This window comes from Moesziomyces antarcticus, assembly GCF_000747765.1.
Source record: "Moesziomyces antarcticus DNA, scaffold: scaffold_v10009, strain JCM 10317, whole genome shotgun sequence".
Lineage (NCBI taxonomy): Eukaryota > Fungi > Basidiomycota > Ustilaginomycetes > Ustilaginales > Ustilaginaceae > Moesziomyces > Moesziomyces antarcticus.
Window position 1 is genome coordinate 180,662 of NW_014639001.1, and position 19,070 is coordinate 199,731.

The following is a 19,070-nucleotide window of genomic DNA, read 5'->3' on the forward strand; positions in this document are numbered from 1 at the left end:
ATCATAATGTGGCTGTGATCTTGCAAGTGAAGTGCTTTGTCTCAGGCATCTCATGATCAGATGAACGGGCGGAAAGATTCGGGTTCCTCGCACTTCAGACGAAGAACGCGGAGGAGCAGCGCCTGGGAGAGAGAATGCGGGCAGTGCAGTTCAGTCAAGGACGGAGAGCGGATACTTAAAGAGCCTCGCCACGTCTGCTCTCTTTTCCTGTTGTATCTATTCCATACTTGCATCACACTCATCCATCCGCACCATGTGCGAGAAAGCCGCTGACACCAGCCACGCTGACCAGATGCGCGAGCTGGCCGGCATCGACTACGACGACTTTGCCAATCTAATGGAGAAATCTGACGCATTGCCAACGACAAAGTTCAAAGCGGTGCACTATTGGCCGCGATCGTCGAGCTCGAACAAGGAGCCTTCCAGCAAGTTCCCGTTCGGTTGCTTGGGGCTCGTGAAGCTGCGCTACGAATAGAGGAGCGGTTTCGGGTCACGATGCTCTTCTAAGAAGTTCAGTGCCGAATTACGATCTTCCATCAGCGGAATCGATCAAGACGACTACTTTGTTGGCGATCCTTTCATGGGAAAGAATGGAACAAAATGCATTGATGTAACGCTCCTCAATATGGCCCTTTTTGAACAGGTCAGGTCCGTCCGGCTCCACTCTGACTTTTCTTACTCTCATTCCTGTGCCCAAATACGATCAGACCAAGTATTGCTCTTAACAGAGAGACTGGGCAGTGGAGTCAAGCCACTGGAGGTGGCAGAGCAAGTCAAGAAGAAGGTCGACGAGATTGTGGAGATCACCAACATCTGGGGCCTCTACTCGGATCAAGTCCCTGAGGGAGAGCCTGCCCGCCTCAATTTCCAAGGCTTCATCTATTTTCTCGGCACATTCCGCAAGTCCCGCGACTATTTCATCTCGTTTGAGATAGACGTAGAAGGTTCGGACGGCGAGGAAGTGTACAAGGTTCGCTGTCTTGCCAAGCCCTTCTTCTGACCTCGGTCGGGGTGCTTTGCCGATTGATGTATCGAAGATCGATCCTTCCTCTGGTCAGAAGTAAGTCACTTGAAACAACGCCACTGTGCTGTTGTGGACGCCGGCGATGCCTTGTGCTGATTGCGTCCTCTTGTCATCAACTGCGTATCTGCATCACCAGGTGGCCACGAGGCAGCTATCGTTCCTTCCCTTTTCGCGTCTCGTCCAACAGAGGCTTTGCGCTTCCATCTCGCGTCTCGAATACTCGTCATCCTGTAGATGCACTTGCATCGGCAACGTCCAATGTCCGCTTCTCGTCACACTCTGTCTCGCTTCCTGCCGTGTGCCCCGTACTTTAGCGGTTTCACCAGATGAACGACTGCATTTTGGCGCAAAAGAACTTCCGCGCACATGTGTGCCCCTGCATGTGAGCCTTTCCTTCATTGAAGCGGGACCTGATTCTTCTGGAGTGTGGCAGCCATGCTGACGCCACAGACAGAAGAGAGAACGGAAACAGGCTATGAAATTCTTATTCTCGTCTCTGTCCTTGCTGCTCTCATGCCGATTTCATGTGTGTCGAGCTTCGCGATCTTCCGCCCGCTTATGAAGATTCTTTAGCTTTCTGATCCCACGATAGCGCGTCAACTGCCTATCGATACGATATGCGCATTGACAGGTGTCCATTTGACAGGCCGAGCCGTGAGAAGACGCAATCCGGAGACACTTCGGTCGCTTCAGCCGCTCGGACTGGAAGTGATGTTCGCAGCTTCAGCCGCCGAATGTGCCTGTGTGTGTCGTTCGAGCCTCTGAGGATTCCTAAGAGCGAGCTTTTGCACGTCGAGGCAGCCACGGGTGCGAAATGACAAACCAGACGAGCTAAGTTGCTCGAAAGCATGTCGACAAGGGGAGAAGCATGAATATAGTTGCGTCGTTGCCAAAGTGTCAGTCTCGATCTTTCGCATCGACCTTCCTCGCCATCTCTTTCCCAATATGGATATCGAAAGTCATCCCGGGCCGTATTTCTGCGCAGACGAACCCGTCGAACCTGGCCAGAAAACCTTGGGTGTCTGCATCTCGGAGGGCTCGTTCAAGAACATGGACTTCTGATTCCATCTGCGCAAGCTTCACGCTGCGTATTCCAAAGGCACCGCCAACACCAAGGACAGTGGCAGCGAGTCTGGTCATGCTCCTCCGTTGAAGTTCAAGGCGATCCACCACTGGCCTGCGCCGGCAGTATACTCCTGGCCGCACAGCGAGGATTCCGACTCTGAAGGCCCTGGTTTCTCGGGCGTTTTGAAGCACCGTTTCCGTCACGATTACGACTGGACGTCTGTCTGTCCCGAGGATCTCGACACCATGCTTGACAGAGCCATACAGGCTTTCATCCCAGACATCAGGCAAGAGGACTATATCGTGCGCCCTGCAATCTGCCTCGACAATGAGACATACATTGATGTCGAGGTCGTCAATGTTGCCTTTTTTGACGACTTCTACCGCATCGACTTGACTTGCAACGGTCAGTTTTTCGAACAGGAGCAAGCATGGGCGCAGATAGAACCCGACCAGGTCCTGTTCGTTCTCAGCAAGCTCGATCGCGGGGTGAATCCGTCCGAGATTGCTGAACGAATCAAGGTCGAGCTGACCGACTCGGTCGAGATCACCAGCATATTCAGCATCCACTCTGAGCAGCCTACAAGGGGGAATGACAACCATCTCAATTTCGAGGGATCAGTTTATGCTCTGGGCAAGTTCCACTCAGATTGCAACAGCGTGGACCTCAGCGGTATCGAGAATATTGGAAACGAGAGCCATATCCACTGGCTCACCCGGCTGGACTTCTGAAGATGCTCATCAGCACGGCGTCCGGCAGGTGCACCGTTGGGGCCCCGATCGCCGTTCTCTTGTCACGTGAGTGTGCTTGGATGATACGATCTCAACCACACAGCGGTGGGCAGTCGAAGGTACAATACTGACCATTGCACTTACCTCTTCAATCACGAATGCCAGCAGCCCGGAGGCATCCCTGAACTCTCGTTTCCTCCTTCTTCCCCCTTCATGGCAAATGCTTCGCGCTGCTATCTCGTTTATCACATCTCAATTCCAGTGAATGATTTCCCCATTCCTCGTCATGCGAGTGTGGTTCGGCTGTCCCTTGCATGATCGCTTCTTGTCTGAAGACGTCTCAAGCCGAGCAATACCGGTGCCAAGTGCCAAGCACCAGCAAGGGGTCGTTTACTCACACTGGCGCGCCTTTGTTCTTTGCACAAATATTGCTGCGCCCAAGAATTTCCGTCAAAAAAATCGGCACCAAAAATCGCGGACGAAAAAGAAAAATTAACTCTTTGAGATCACAATCGGCTACCGTCAGTGCACCGCGCAGCATGTTATCTCATCTGCCCATCAACAAGCATGAAGCTCAAACACCGACTGCACCGAAGATGGACCAAACAACCGTGATATTGAGCTGAACTAGACGCGGAACTGGAAGGAATTGGGGAAGCTATCGAGTGTGGGGAGGATCGCGTCGTGGTCCTTCATGTCAGGAAAATAATCGGCGTATGGTGCGGTAGCCGGAAGCGGGAGCGGATCAATCGGGGCTACGGTGGACGACGTGACTGTAGAGGAGGTGTACGTGGGCGAGAGCGAGTGATCGGAAGAAGCCGAATCTGTATCATCCGCGAGGGGCATCGACGACGTCGACGGCACGCCGAGGTCCGGCCACAGCAGTGACGAGCTTGCAGCGTCCGGAGTTTCGTCCATACTCCCCGTGGCTTCTCTGGGTTCTGATTCGGATAGAATCTGCAAGCAAGACGCCCAAACCTCGTCGGTGAAAGCAGAAGGCATGGGCGCGGGGGGAGCGACGTTGCCACCACCTGCCAGGAACGCTTCAATAGCGGGCGTCTGTGCGGCCACCGACGCGTCGATTGACTTTGACCTTGCGTCCTCGTCGCGCGCCATGTGCATCTGCAGCTGCTGCTGGCGCTGCTGCTGCTTGAAGGGCGAGTGAATCTCGAGCAGCTTGGCCACCTCTGCGCTTGCATCCACGGCCATGGTCGAGCGGTTGCTAAGCTGGTCGAGCGCCCAAATGCACTTGTGCACGCGCTGTTCTGCCGCCTCGAGCTCCGCCCACGCACTGCGAGCCGCCAGCTGTGCGAATTGCTTGATCTCGCACTTGGCCACGCACGCGAATCCGTGCACCGAGATCTCGGGCCACGGATCGCTGTGCAGCACCGTGCTGTCGGTCGCATGGATGAACTCGAACGGCGACTCGGCGCTCGGCACGCGTGCCAGGCTCGAGCGCTGAATGGCATCGATGAGCGCCGCCGTGTTGAGACACACCTTGGTGCGCAGGGAGGCAAAGATCTCGCCGGTGTTCTGGAACGGATCCGACGAGGCGGCGGAGCGGTCGATGGTCTGCACCAGCTCTACGAGCAGGATTGCGGCGAGGTTCCACTTGGTCGCCGTGATGACGTGCCAGCTCTGGATGGACGGCGGCAGCTCGTGGTGGTGCGCAATGCAGCTCGCAAAGAACGGCGCAAAGGTCTCGTCCCAGTGGCGCACGACTGAGAGGACGTGGGCGATCTGTCGCTCAATCTGCTCGCTCGAAGCCTGGCGCCAGTAGCTCGACTGCAGCCGCCCGACGTGACGGAACAGGAGCACCTTGATCGGCGTGGCATACGCCAGAGTGCGCTTCGCCTCCTCTTCCGAGCATGGCCAGCTCTTGGCGAAGGTGTGTCGGAACTTTTGGCTGTTGGCTGGGATGACTTCGTCCCAGATCTTGCGCACCGGCTTGCGCGCCGCATTTGCGCCCGTGGCAAAGCTCTCGGTCTCGTTGCGCAGACTCGTTGCGCGCTGCGGCGAAAGAAGCTGGTCGGTGAGATCCGAGTCCTCATCGCCGATCACAGCATCGTACTTGCGCAGCACGCTGAGCTCGGTGTCCATCATGCAGCCGAACCAGTACAGGTTGTGATACGTGTTCTCGAGCAGCGTTGCTTCCGCTCTGCGATGCGCGACTTGCGACGCTTCGAGCCCGGGCTCTTCGGTGGACCAGAGGTCGATACCCTTACGTCTGAGCTGCTGGATCTTGAGCCGGAATGCCTTGAGCTTGCGCATGGCGGTGGCGAGCATCATGGTGCTGGCCTCGGCGTTGATCTGCCAGGAAGAGGAGTCGAGCGCGCTGTTTTCGTCGAGCGAAGGCACTTCATGCAGCTGTGCGGGCGGCTCGCTGTCCGAGCCCCAAGCCTCGTCGTCGGGCACCTCGCGCGGCTTCTCGGTCCAAGCAAAGAGGATGAGCGCAAAAACGATGCGGAACGACCACGCATCTGCGGCGTCCATGAGCTTGTCGCGCGCCTGCTTCCAGAGCGAGAGCCGGATGCGTGCCTCGTCGGGCTTCCATTCGGCGCGACTGGCCGTCTGGTTGTTGCGATGTCGTGGCCATTGGGCTGCATACGCGAGCAGCACGGCATGGTACGCCTCCGAGACGCGCTTCTCGACATTGCGACTTGCATTGTCCGCCTTGAAGATGCGCTTCGATGCGTGATCCAGCAGCGTCACTTTTTTGTTGAGGGACATGGCGGCCGAAGTCGAGCTTAACGAGTCGGCGCAGAGCAAATAGGGCGTGGTGGCATCGGTGACCCACACGCGGAAGGCGGATTCGGCAGCTCCCTCGTAGACGCTGAGAAGGTCCGAGTTGAGATGCTGTCGGTCTGCTGTCTGTGCGAGCCGTACGCTGGGTGCTGATCCCCAGATCTGGAAGCCGAGGATGTCGAACACGGACGTGTCCGACTCATCTTCCGCGTAGGGCGATTGTGCGCGGCTGAGGACGAGCGAGTTGGAGGCAGCATTGGAAGCTGGCTGCACAAAGCCCGAGTACGACGAAATGTCCTGCTGCGTGTCGAGTGCCGAAGCCTTTCGTCGCTTGGCGGGCGGCTGAACCAGGTCGTCACAGCTGTTGAGCAGCTCAAAGACGGCGTTGACATTGTCGATGGAAGACTGGCTATCTCGACGTCGTTCGGCAGCTTTGCTCGACTCCGGCTCGCTAGCGAGGGTCTCATCGATGTTGATGGAATTGGAGGCAGCGGCGTTGGTGTTTTCTGAAGGGAAGCCGTTGGTGGTCTCTTGGAGGCTTTCGGCGAAAGCGGCTCCCGTGAGACCAGCAAGAGGGATGCCGCCGAACGAGTTGATGAGGCTGTTGAATGTGCACACCTCTCCTTTCTTCTTGCAGTTCTTACAGGCGACTTTGTTGGCAAGCGCCTCGGCGATGCTGACGTACTGGGCGGAGCAGGCACGTTTGGCTTGGCGGCAGCGATCGCAGTTCTTGTACATCTTTTTGCGCGAGCGTGCGGCGCCAGCCGCGGTGTCGTCGTTCACGGCGTTCATGGCTGGATCGAGCGCAGCAGCGGTCGGGACTGTGGCTGTCTGGATGTTTTGGGTCGAGGTGGACATGGCGGCAGTGAATGGTAGGGCTGATCCGTGCCGGATGTCGGCGCCAAGGGAAAGCCGGGCGATAGACAGCAGGTGGATGAGCACAGGCGGTGTGATCAAGGGCGTGCCGAGTAGCAGCTTAGTCGTGGTCTGCTACACTGAAAGCCGGTGGCTGGTGAGTGGTATTAGCGATGGATGGCACAAGACCGATGGACGGAATGCAGCACGGGGAACGTCAAGCGGGCACCTTCAGGTGGAGACGCGGCGGAGGCGGGAGAGCATGTGGTATATATGAGCGACTCGATGGACGGATGGAGAAATGCGGGGTAGCACTTCAGGCCACGGCAAGTCCCAAAGCCCTGAGACGTGGTGAACGACGAAAGACAGAAAGCGGGGGAGGCGAGATGCGCGGGAGGGACAGGAGTTGTCGACGCAGCAAGGTCTGGGGCGGCTACGACTTCGGCACGGACGGGAGATTAGATCTCGAGAGCGCGCAGGCGGTTGAAGCGCTATCGTGGAAAAGAGCGGGGTTGGCAGGCATAGCAGCAGGCAGGGCGGCGGTACGGCAGAACCGTGCGAACCAAGCAAAGCTCCGACGATGCGAGGCCAAGTTTACGAGGGCATGGAGAGACAGCGGCAGAACGAGCCTCGCCTCGCTTCGCCTCGCCCTATTTTTGCGGGGTAAAGAGAAAATAAAAATACATGCTAGGGCCTGGGCTGAAGCCACCGACAACTGCTCACCCGACATCAAGATGGGCAGCCAAGCCGAGATCGAAGGTGTTGTTGTCTGCGGGGAAGCTGTGGCGCTTTGAGAGATCCGTGCGCTCAAGGGGCATCGGAGAGCAAAACACAATCGAATGTCAGGAGGTCGCAGCGAGGCCGGCAGCAACGAGGTGATCAAGGCCCAGCCCGTTCGGAAAGCACGGGGTGCAAGCAAGGCGACGCCAGCCAGTGCGAGTCAGACTTGGAGGCCGGCAAGGGTCCAGGTTCGTGACTCTGTTCATCGTCTATCGAATGTTGTCAGTTGCCACGCTGTAGAGATGCTGCTACACTGCGTCAGTGACGGGCATCACGCGGTGGCATCGACATGCTTGGTCGTGCGTCGTCCGCTGCAGCCGCTGCGGGGAAATCGCCCATCTCGGCACACCATTCCGACGGCCTTGCATTCCCGTTATGCTCCGTCAGGCAGCATGAATGCAGCGGCAGGGATGCTGCGGCAGGGATGCGACATGACCGTCCTGGCCTTCGTGATCTAGATCCCAGCGGCAATGCTCGGAATGCAGCTCTGGCTTCGAGTCAGGACATGGACGGCTTCCCGACAAGAGAATTCAGCATTAAATAAAATGGTAAATAGATTAAAAACTAGCCGAGACTCCGAGGTTGCGGGAGCTGCCGCAACGCCACAAAGCCCGATCTGGACAATGCGCAATCAACCACAGCCAGAGCCCGATACAACCGATCTCAGTCGCCATGGTTCACGCCTCTTCACCGAGGGGAAGGCTCCCAGAAGACAGCAAGGGCACCAGGATCGTGTGGATGTCCGCATTGCTGGCATCTATCGGCGCTGCTTCTTCTTGCTGGCGTCATTGGCCTTTCCGTTCGAGTTGCCTTTCCTCTTTGCGGCGTCCTTGGCGTTTTTGGCCTTGGCGGCCTCGGCCTCGGCCTCGCGGATGCGGTCCAAGACGTAGTTGAGGACGCGCTTCTGGTCGAGCAGCACGCGCCTTTCGCCCAGTCGCACCACCAGCGCGCGACGCTCGTTGTCGCCGCCAACTTCGTCCTTGCGCGAGCCGTAGAGCTTGGCCTCTTCCTCGCTCACGCCCGCACCGCCGGCGTATTGCTGGAGCCGCAGATCGATGGCGTCCATCATGATTTGGCTTGCCGAGACTCGCACCGCCTTGTCGTTGGGGAGGGTGTGCTCTTCCTGCGATTCGACTCGGGCGCTGGGGCCTTTGCCTTTGGTGCGCGCCTTGTCGAACGCCTCGCGCGACATGCATAGCACACGCGTGAGCGCGATCATCTCCTCGGAAATACCCCCGCCCGTTGCGGCTGCTTTGAGCTCCTTCGGGGTTGGCTTTTCGGGCTGCGCGCGATGAGGCGGCTTGCTGCCCGGCGTGAAGAGGTAGTTGAGGATGAACACCTCGTCGATTCCAAGTGACGAACACGCCCACTCCAAGCGCTCCTCGAGGTCCTTCTGCAGCGCATCCGCATCGGCCGAGAGCACGCGTGCAAGGTGGGCCTTGGCGGCCTGGAGCACCAGCTTGGCGTCCAGCTCAACCACGTCGCTGCCGTTGGGCTCGTCCACGTGGCCGTATCGACGAAGCAGATCGCTGTTGGGAGGGTCGGCGTACGTGTTGAAGATCTGCTCGCCAGCAGAGATGGGCTTCGTCGCGCGCATCTCGAGCACGTGCGACTTGTAAAAAAGCCTGGCGTTGTCCGACTCGAAGCGCGCATTGAGCATGTCGGCCATGGGGGTCATCGAGATATCGACCACATTTTCTTGCTCTTCCTCATCCTCGTCATCATCGTCATCATCATCGTCGTCGTCTTGATCGCCATCTTCGTCATCATCGTTCGCTTCTTGTGCTTCTTTGGGTTCGCCCTGTGATGCGCCGTCGTCCGGTGTCTCGTCCGCCTCGCCCTCGTCTTCGAGCAGCTCAGCTTCAGACTCGTCGTCCTCCTCGTCTTCATCCTCGTCACTGTCGAGGTCGTCCATGTCGACCGTTTTGCCTTCGAGCCCCTTCTTGCGGCTCTTGACGTGGAAGCTGCGACTGAGGATGCGAGAGCCCATAATGTGGTAGGTGTCGAGCGAGTACCACCTGTTCAGCTCCGCCTCGTGATCCTCTGCGCCTGTGCCGTCTAGGAACACCTGCGGTAGCGAGCGGATATATGGAAGCGCCTTGTTGTGGTAGTCGGCTTCGGCCTCGTCCCTGGCGATCTTGTCGGCGATCGAGGTGCCCGCCAGATGCTGCAGATCTGCTGGACTCCAGAACATGGGAGTACTGAAGTCCGTCGGCATGATGTCAAAGTAGGCGCCCCAGGTCTGCTCTCCGAAGGTGCGGGGAGCCTGGCGCAGGTCCTCGCGGTCTTCGTTCGACCCCTCGAGCTGCTCCGAGGGTGCAGACGCTGCTTCACCGTTCTCCATGGATACATCGCCGTCGTCAGCCGTGGACTTGCTGGGCATAGTGTTGTCGGAGAGATGAGCCGCTCTTCTTCGTTCGTACATCATGGCCAGGATGAGGGGAAGCCACCCCATCTTGCTGACCTCTTTCCATGTAAGTGCTTCGGCTGCATTGGAAGTAGATCCACTAGCGGATGAAGCTTCTGCCTCTGAGCAGCGCTTGGCAAGCGTTGATGTGGCGAGGTTAAGCAAGGCATGACGCGGGATAACAAAGATGGTTTCGCCAGCGTCGATGGAGGCGTTGGCCACCATGCCTCTGCCCATGCCGGGGATGGGCTGGATGCGGCAGCGAGCATCGAGCGAGCCGCCAGACTGTCGGAACCAGCGCAAGAAGCTGGCCTCCACCTCGGACGTGGTCTGTCTTGACTGCGTCGTCATGGCCGTGCCAATAAGAATGTCGCTTCAGAGCAACAGGCTGGGATGGTGTGGAGGCGGCTGGCACCATGAGCAGCTCTCACTTTTTTCGCCTTGCAGCCCAAATTCTCGAGCAAGATCTCGGAAGTCGGGGACAAAGCTGCCAAGGTCGTTTTCTTCTCAACGGCGGCCCACCGGCTAACCGATTTTCCCAAAAAAAGCGGCCGTCGATGATTTTCAGAAGGCTCTCCGGGGCCAAGATGCGAGGCGCGTCACGCGCGTTTGTCATGTTGCGGGCGGGCCGACGCAGCTGAGCAGTCATGTCGCTGCGATGAGGGCGAATCGACAGCCAGAGAGCGAGTGCGGTTGAGCCAGCCAGCTCTCCGTTCCGGCGCTTCTCAACCAAGAAACCGAGCCTCGATCTCGATCCAAGTCTAACCCTAACCACGACCACCTTTCCTTCCCCATTCTCAGAAGAAAGAGTGAAGCAGTTGCAAAGATGGCCTTCACTGTAACCGTTGAGAAGCGCAGTGCGCCTGGCAAGCCTGCCTCCAAGGGCTTCCCGCTCACCGTCTCGCTGTCGTCGTCCAAGTCGACGCTGGGCGAGCTCAAGACGAAGGTGGCCTCGGCCTCGCGCAAGCTTACGGTCGAGCGCCAGCGCATCACCACCGAGGACAAGAAGCCGCTGCTCGACGATGACAAGTCGCTCGCTGACCTCGGCGTCGCCTCGGGCCAGACGGTCTATGTCAAGGATCTGGGCCCGCAGATCGGCTGGAAGACGGTCTTCCTCACCGAGTATGCCGGCCCCATCTTCATCCACCCGCTCTTCTACTACTTTGGCCCGCAGATCTGGCGGCGCGAGTTTGTGCCGTCCAAGATGCAGACGGTGGCGCTCTCGCTCGCTGTGGCGCACTACGTCAAGCGCGAGCTCGAGACGCTGTTTGTGCACCGATTCAGCAACGGCACGATGCCGCTGTTCAACATCTTTAAGAACTCGACGCACTACTGGTTCTTGTCGGGCTTCCTGCTGGCGCCGTTCGTCTACTCGCCCTGGTTCTCGGCGTCGTCGGTGGCAGGCACGATCCAGGACAACCCCAAGTTCATCTTTGGCACCGCGGCGGTCATGGTGCTCGCCGAGCTCTCCAACGCCTACACGCACATTATCCTCAAGAATCTGCGCCCGGCAGGCACCAAGGTGCGCAAGATCCCGCGCGGATTTGCATTTGAGCTCGTCTCGTGCCCCAACTACTTTTTCGAGTTTGTCGCCTGGGCGGCGTTTACGGTGCTCACGCTCAACCCGGCCAGCGCGCTGTTCGCGGCGGTCTCGACGGCGCAGATGTACGTGTGGGCGATCAAGAAGCACCGCAACTACAAGAAGGAGTTCGGCAAGGAGTACCCCAAGCGCAAGGCCATGTTCCCCTTCATCGCCTGAGCTGTCGGACGTCGTTTGCCATTCGCCAAGGCCTGCCCTTGCAGCGATGTACATCAAGTGTATCGTGTTGAATTGCAATGCTTTTCCAAAAGTGTTCCTCAGAGTGTGGTGTGACGGGAGGTCAGCAGTAGGTGGGGCGTGAGACGCGGTGGTAATCGAGCAGCTGCTCGGGGCTGCCGTAGACGAGGTGAAGCGGTTTCTCGAGTTCGGGGAGCGAGGTGACGGGTTCGTGCCATCCCCATTTGGTGCGTGGGGTGGCACGGTTCGAGTGCATGGATTCGTCATCGCCTGCACTGCCTGCTCTTGGGTCTGTCTGTTCGTCGTCGAGCGACGAGCGCTGCGATGTATCCTGCGAGTCGCCCGAGCGCGTGGGTGACGGAAGGAATACATCTGCCCTAGCCGCACACGCCTGGAGCGAGTCCCCCGTGGCGGCCGCATCTTCATCAGGATGTGAACGGTCGAGGACGTGATCGAGGAATGCGCCTACACGGCGATGGAGCGTGTCGAGACGCGAGACGAGGCCACCGTATCGCAGCTCGAGCGTCTCCCATCCATGCGGCTTGTACATGGACATCCACACCTGACGGTGATACTGCCACAGCCGCGTGGCCGATTCCAAGCACCGACCCGTTCGGCGGTGAAGATGCTGTAGCTGCGGCCAGTTGCGTGAGGCGTAGGCCTGGTGCAGTCGCTGGCGCAGATTCGCCTTGAGCGACAGCGTACGTGCCACCAGCCGTGCCAATTCCAGTCGCGCATTCATCGGATGATCCGACAAAACCCGCACCGTCTCCGTCGATCGCCCGCCCGCGCCGAAGCCGCCAACACCCAACAAGGATGCTGCTGCACCCAACAATCCACCTGCACCGCTCGACTTGACGCCACTCTCACTTTGCGGCCTAGCGACGAGCGTGTCGCGATGGCGCAGCGGCTCTTCGAGCGTCACACCCTCCAGGCGGTCGCTCAACGTCGATGCTAGGCTGGCAAAATGCTGTTCGGCATCAAAGCCGGATGCGACGAGCGTGGGCTCGGCAAAGCTGTGCACGGGATCGCCCCACAGCATCCACTTGCTCGTGTTGGGCGCAAAGTGGATCTTGTCGTCCGCCGCCACGGCCACGCCATCCTTGGTGGTATCGTCGATCGCAGACGCACGCACAAAGTCGTCCCAACACCCGCCTACGATGGCGTCGAACTTGCTCTTGACCAGCGACACGTCCAGTCCCTGCGCCGCCTGTGCATTTGGCGCTGTGAATGTTGTCGAGTAGGCGTGGTCTGCGTAGTAGCACCAGGCTGGCAGAGACGACCAGAGGTCCACCTCATTCCCCTCATCACCCCAGATTGTGAGGAAGACGTGGCGTACGCCAGGCGAGTTCTTGGCTGCAGTCAGGTTGGCTTCGATGGTTTGGAACGTGAATGGAAGGGCAGTCCAGAAGCGCGACCACGTCCACGATCCGGCAGCAAGCCAGGGGCTTGCACCGCGTAGCTCCTCGTGGTTCTTGATGCGCGTCTCGTAGCTGGTCGACGAGGTGTGATAGTAGTCCCAGTAGACGAGGTCGACATCCTGTGGGATCCCCTGCTGCTTGACATCGAGCGGCTGTGCCGAATCGTAATAGCCCACCAGCGAGTTGTTACGCGCCGAGAGGCAGAAGAGCATATCGGACCAGATCATCGGCTCCAGCCCGAGCGACTGGCATATGGTGTTGACCTTTTGCAGATGCTCGACAAAGATCTGGCTGCCCGGCTTGTTGTTCTGATGGCCATAGATCGAGTAGTACCTGCCATGACCCAGGCCGTGCGTCTCGTCCATACCGAGATGAATGCGCTTGCTTCGAAAAGGCGCAGTTGCTGCTTTTATCATCTTTTCGAGCATGGTGTAGGTCTCGGGCCACTCGGGAAGCAGCACCTCGGCCGTATCGCGCATGCCAAGATAGCGTGGCCACTGGAGCATCTGTCCGAGATGACCCAGCGTCTGAATGCACGGAATCACCTCGATGCCGAACTTGGCCGCGTAATCGTCGATAGCCTTCAGCTCGGCTTGCGAGTAGCCGCCGCGCATGTAGCCAAAGAAGGGCTCGCCCTCGATCTCGTAGGTGTCTTCGGTGTAGAGCTGGAGCATGTTGTAGCCGAGCAAAGCCAAGATGCGCAGCAGGTACTTGGTAGATCGCACATTGAGTACGCCGTTGCGCGAACAGTCGATCATGGTGCCGATCGTTTCGTAGTCGGCGGTCTGGACGATATTGAGCCGCTCGTTCGCAACGTCTGGGCAGAGAAAGTAGCCGCGGCCAGACTGTGACCCGGACGTGGGCGCGAAAAGATTTGGATGGAGTCGAGTTCCGTCTGTGTCGCTGTTGCGCGGTGACAGACAGTCTTTTGCCACGCCAAGTACGTGGCCCAGAGCACGGAAGGCGAGGTGTGGGGCGCTGGAATGGAAGTCGGCCTGGATCACGAAAGCTTCGTCGACGGGCTCAGTCCCCAACGCTTGTGCGTTGTCATGCAGAGGTGCAAATGTAGCAGACGAGGTCGAGCAGCGCCATGTGAGCGGGCCTTGCGGTGATTGTGATGGATCGTCGAAGGCTGCCGCACGCTCGGAAAAGCGCACGTTCCAGTTCCAGACCGGCGGATTGGCGGAGCTGCCAGAACTGTTGTTCGGCAGACCACTTGCAGAAATGGAACGCTCGTCATCATGAAGAAGGATGACATCGGGTCGGATGTGGTGCTTTGCGAGCTCTTCGATACCTGCCGCGATGGACGCCGGCAGCGACGGTCTAGAGATGCAGATGCGCACCCGCGGAAGCTCGGCGAGCGGCACGGTGTTGGACTGCACGCCCTCGACGTCCGGATCGGGGCCCATCGAGGCATCGCGCACGGTGTCTGCCATTCTGGTCGTGCGTATGCGAACTTTCCACTGTCGAAGACGAAGGTGAGAACGAAAGAAGCCACGAGCTGTATGCGAACGTGAGGGTGGCCATAGCGCTATCGTATCTCCCCGCAAACGCACTCCAACCGCAGCAGGTGGAGGCGCGCCTGCCAACTGGCTGAGTGGCAGAGTGGCCAAGTCGGTGGCTTCGGTGCACAGTGCGCCGTACTTGACGGCCGGTTTCATCTCGCCATCGACCCGCAACCCCGGAAATTCGCCGAGGCGCGAAAACCGAGTTTGTTAGACCGACCGCTGCTCGACCCCATCTCAAAATTTCGAGGCGAAGGTTGAAGACCGGCGAGGTGGAGTTTTCAGCCAGTCAGAGGCCGCCGAGAGCTCGAGTGTGAGTCAGTGCGAGCCGTCCTTCTCAACTAAGCACGTCTTCTCCCTTCGCTATCTTTTCTCTCTCGACATCCAGCCGACTCGATCCGTCCACAGATCGCTTTTACGCCACTCCAGCGCAGCGCTCATAAGGACAAAGGAAAGGCGTCGAAACGGAAACTCCATCACACCATGTCGGATCCGGCACAGGCCGTCCGGGCCTTCATGGTCGGCTCCTTCCAACAGCTGCCCCCATCGCTCGTAGATGATCTGGCGACGGGAGCAGTCTCTCTTCTAGGTGTCGTACGTCTGCTCGGTGAATATCTTACCTCCGAAGACGAAGAGACCAGGACAAGAGCTGTCCAACTTCTGTCCGATCTCACATGCCACTTCCTCGACCCGGACACGCCACCTCCCCAGTCGGAAACGCACCAGCCGCTCAGTGGCATCTTCACAATCCAGGCCGTGCGCACCCTCTCCTCCTTCTTTGCCGACAAGATCGCCGACGGCGTCATCATCTCCGACAACTTTGTGCGCTCCGCAAAGGCGCCCGAGGTGCTCCCTGAATCCGCGCCCCGCGCACGCAGGAACGAGGCAGAGCAAAAGACGCTGCAAGGAAGCGCCATGCTTGTCAGCTCTCTCAAGGCGCTATCCGTGCTCAGTGCGTGCAAGGCACCCGCGGCACCCGCGGCCTCGTCCGAGCCAGCACCTGTCAAGGGCTTCGGCCAGGAGCAGGCGCACGCCGTCGCCGAAGCTCTCTTCTCCCACGTTGTCGCCACAAACCACCCACAAAGCCTTCGTTTCATCATCTATCGTCTCCTGGACAGCCTGATCGCACATCACAGGGACGCGCTCAAGACCTTCCGCTCGTCCTCTGCTGCCTCTGCATCCTCCGATCCACCACAGCAGGCCTCGGCAGCCTCTCCGCCCGCTGCGATGGACCTCGACGAGTCTGCGGAGAAGCCCGAGGCGGGGCAGTCTGGCATTGCTGCCTCCCAGTCCGAAACGTGCGAGGGCAAGGACTTTCTTCAGGGCTACGTCAAGATGGTTCAGGGTGAAAAGGATCCACGCAACCTCATGGTACTGTTTGGCGTCGACAAGGTGCTCCTCACCGAGTGGGTCATGGATCGCGAGATGACCGAAAAGTTCTTCGACATCACCTTTTGCTACTTCCCCATCACCTTCCGTCCGCCACCCGACGATCCGTATGGCATCACCTCGGACGACCTCAAAGTCGCGCTGCGCGCTGCCATTTCTGCCTCGCCCGCCATGGCACCTTTCGGCTACCCACTCCTCCTCGAGAAACTCAGCGCGGCCGGTGGTCCCGCCAAGCTCGACACGCTGCGCACCCTCATCGCTGCGATGCCTGTCTACGGCCGCGCCGCTGCACTCGCCAACGCCGCCAAGCTCTGGGAAGGCCTCAAGATCGAGATCTTCCATGCCACCGACGACGAGACGGGAGACCTGGCCGTCGACACGCTCACTGTGCTCCTCCATGTCCTGTACCACGGAGTTGACCCGCCCGAGGGTGTTGCGCCCAAAATGGTTCATGACTGTCTCGTCGAGCTCGAGGAGCCGGGCAAGTCGCTCGCAAAGGCAGGCATCAAGGTGCTCTCGTGCCTGGTTCGTGCCTCGGCCAGCACCGCCTACCTCGCAGTGTATGGATTCATGGACCAGATGATCAAGATGTTTGCCGATCCCGAAGACCTTGCGCAGCGTACACCCATCCTCGCCGGTATTGGCGAGCTTCTCGAGGTGGTGGCAAAGGTGTACCGCCACGCCGAGCTGGCCAAGAACCAGGCTGCTGTTGACGCCAAGGCGCATGTCCGGGGACATGGCGAGGGCGCAGCGAGCGAGATCGGATCGGGTCAGCTGCTGCCCGCCAGTGCGATCGAGCGCTCGTATGCGGGCGACAACCGACCGCTGGATCCGTTCATCTCTGACCTGCTCAACTGCCTTTCGAACGGCCTTCGTTCGACGTCGTACCGTCGCTCGGCCATGCTCGTCTTTTCGTCGGTCGTGTCCATCTCGATCCTCAGCAGCAACAGCGTCTCGCCGGCCGACGGCACTGCGGCAGCTGTGGGCACCAAGTCGAACAAGGCGCTGCTGGACTTTGACGAGCTGAGCTTCCTCACGCGCGAAGTGGCGTCGCTGCTCGTCTCGTCCGTCGGCGACGATGTGAGGGAGGAAGCGCTGTGTGCGATCGAGGTGATCTCCAACGAACGCACTGCCAACACGCTCGCGGCTGCCAATCCCACCGCACGCGTCATCGAACAGGTCGTCCTGCCCGTCTTGCTCGAGAAGCTGCCGGACCGCATCGAGCCCGTCGGCAACCCCGAGGAGCGCAGTGCCGGAAGCGCAGTCGACGAGATCGAGGCCGAGCTCGACCTGGCCAAGGCCAACATTCGTCGCAGCCTGAGCGCGCTCTCGCGCCTGTGCGTGGCGCCGTTCCTCTTTGAGGCCGTGGTGGTGAAGCTGTTCACCAAGCTCGAGCTATGCTGTCGTCCGAGTGCCCGGCCGACGACGAGTGTCGAGAACGAAGAGGGCAAGGATGCGACGACGGTGCAGGTGCAGGCGCGTGTTCTGCAGGAAGCCAATCTGGGCTATGCACGCGGCCTGATCCTGACGCTGCAGACCATGGTGGATCTCAAGCGGCAGAACGCGCACCGCGACCTGGCCAAGTACGCGCAGACGCTGCCATCGCGTCTGGTGAGCTTGACGCTTTCGGGGCTCGAAGCGGCGAGTGCGACGGGACAGCTCAGCATTGCGGCCCATCCGGCCGTGGTGGCGGATACGGCCGCACTGCTCGGCACGTTCGTCAAGCTGCTCGATGCCAATCGTCAGCTCGAGCTGCTGGCGAGTCTCAACAAGACGTTTGTGCGCGGTCAGGCGCCGTTTGTCGATGCTGCCTCGGGCTCGGCCGGAGAATCGCTGATTTCGTCCGGGTCGACTCTGGCTCGGTCGTTTGCGCCGTTCTCGACGGACGGTGCGAGCAACGTGGTTGCGGTAGCGAGTCGCAATGCAGTTGCACTTCTGTCGGCTGCCGTGGTGGCCTCTGCGCCCGCAGCGGGAGCGGTGCAGCTAGGATCCGCGTCCGAGAGCGTCGGCTCGCGGCACGAGGCTGCGTTGGCCTCCCTGGCATGCTTGCTCGATTGGACGCTACGCACTGTCGCCAGCAATGCCGGTAGCGACGATGCCGTGTACAAGGCGTCGCAGGCTCTGCAGCTCAACAGCGCATACTGGGCAGCCGCGGCACTCGTGAACAAGTTTATCGACGAGACGCAGCCTGCGTTCCTGACGCTGCTCGACGACTTTTGGGGGCAGAACATCAAGACCACCGGGCAGACGGGGACGCGGCGAGTGGCACTGCAGGTTTGGATGTGGCTGACGCGCGCACTCGTAGTCAAGTCGTCCAAGCTCGCCGAAGCCATGCTCAACCGCGTGCTCATCGAGATCTTTGACGATGTCTCTGGCGCCGTCGTTTCGTCGGGCCAGCTTGTGCAGTCATCCGGCGCGGGCCGTTCGATGGACTGGAAGTTCGCTCGGGCAGCAGCGAGGGATTTGTCGACGATCGTGGGTGTTGCCGAGGACGGAATCTCGACCAAGGAGAACGGGTTTACGGTGCGGCTGTTGTGGAAGCAGAAGCTGTTTTCGTTTGTCCTGCCACGCTTGCTCGAGTCGTACGCGGCGGCGTCGAAGCATTCACACCATGTGCATGGGGATCACTGCCACCATGCCACCGACACTGTAGATGCCAAGACGATCTACCTTGTTTCGCTCGCGGGGTTGTTGCCCTCACTCCCACCGAGCATGCTGGTGGAAAGATTGGAGGGTTTGTTCCCGCTGCTCATCCAGGCTCTTGAACTGCCCGATTCCAAAGCTCGTTCTGCCGCTGCCAATGCACTCACGGTCGCTAGCGAGGTGGGCAAGAAGATCCCCGCACCTCAAGATGGATTCAACCCAACAAAGCTTATTGTCGGCCATCTTTCCGCCATCACGGCCAAACTTCTGGCGAACATCGAGCCAGGCACCCACTCGCCACCCAGTACGCGAATTGCGGCGCTGCGCACTCTGTCGAGTCTAGCCGCCCGAACTGACAGTGCAGAAGATGTGTCGACCCAGACGGGCGGGTTGGAACACCACCACCTGCACCCTCTCCGCAACGTCGTGCTCAAGAAACTCGCGCACACCAACGCCGGGATCGACGATCCAGTGCGTGCCGTTCGCACCGCGGCCGTAGACGCCCGCGACGCCTGGTTCGCCGTCGCTGAAACATAGCCCCACACCGCCAACATGCCAATGATAGAAAACAGCTGACCCCAGGCAAGGATTGCGCAGAATGAGATTAAAAAGTAAGTGTGTGTGTGTGTGTGTGTGTGTGTGTGTGTGTGTGTGTGTGTGTGTGTGTGTGTGTGTGTGTGTGTGTGTGTGTGTGTGTGTGTGTGTGTGTGTGTGTGTGTGTGTGTGT

General features: G+C 59.5%; 6 protein-coding genes across 6 annotated transcripts; 3 read left to right on the plus strand and 3 right to left on the minus strand.

Annotated features, from left to right (window-relative positions):
* Positions 1-253: 253 nt before the first annotated feature.
* On the plus strand, positions 254-2,821 carry PAN0_009c3730 (uncharacterized protein; the record flags this gene model as incomplete). Its single annotated transcript, XM_014800690.1, has 7 exons — positions 254-429; positions 644-648; positions 729-970; positions 1,038-1,060; positions 1,161-1,320; positions 1,598-1,768; positions 2,102-2,821. The coding sequence occupies 7 exons, from the start codon at positions 254-256 to the stop codon at positions 2,819-2,821; spliced, it is 1,497 nt and encodes a 498-aa protein (XP_014656176.1).
* A 627-nt stretch (positions 2,822-3,448) lies between these two features.
* PAN0_009d3731 (c6 zinc finger domain protein) lies at positions 3,449-6,424 on the minus strand (the record flags this gene model as incomplete). Its single annotated transcript, XM_014800691.1, has 1 exon — positions 3,449-6,424. One exon carries the CDS (start codon positions 6,422-6,424, stop codon positions 3,449-3,451), a length of 2,976 nt encoding a protein of 991 aa, XP_014656177.1.
* Positions 6,425-7,958: 1,534 nt separating this feature from the next.
* Positions 7,959-9,959, minus strand: PAN0_009d3732 (SET domain-containing protein; the record flags this gene model as incomplete). Its single annotated transcript, XM_014800692.1, has 1 exon — positions 7,959-9,959. The coding sequence occupies one exon, from the start codon at positions 9,957-9,959 to the stop codon at positions 7,959-7,961; it is 2,001 nt and encodes a 666-aa protein (XP_014656178.1).
* Positions 9,960-10,434: 475 nt separating this feature from the next.
* On the plus strand, positions 10,435-11,367 carry PAN0_009c3733 (synaptic glycoprotein sc2; the record flags this gene model as incomplete). The annotated part of the gene is made up of 1 exon (XM_014800693.1): positions 10,435-11,367. The coding sequence occupies one exon, from the start codon at positions 10,435-10,437 to the stop codon at positions 11,365-11,367; it is 933 nt and encodes a 310-aa protein (XP_014656179.1).
* A 121-nt stretch (positions 11,368-11,488) lies between these two features.
* Positions 11,489-14,467, minus strand: PAN0_009d3734 (family 20 glycoside hydrolase; the record flags this gene model as incomplete). The annotated part of the gene is made up of 2 exons (XM_014800694.1): positions 11,489-14,269; positions 14,363-14,467. The coding sequence occupies 2 exons, from the start codon at positions 14,465-14,467 to the stop codon at positions 11,489-11,491; spliced, it is 2,886 nt and encodes a 961-aa protein (XP_014656180.1).
* Positions 14,468-14,794: 327 nt separating this feature from the next.
* On the plus strand, positions 14,795-18,880 carry PAN0_009c3735 (ARM repeat-containing protein; the record flags this gene model as incomplete). Its single annotated transcript, XM_014800695.1, has 1 exon — positions 14,795-18,880. The coding sequence occupies one exon, from the start codon at positions 14,795-14,797 to the stop codon at positions 18,878-18,880; it is 4,086 nt and encodes a 1,361-aa protein (XP_014656181.1).
* Between the last annotated feature and the right edge of the window lie 190 nt (positions 18,881-19,070).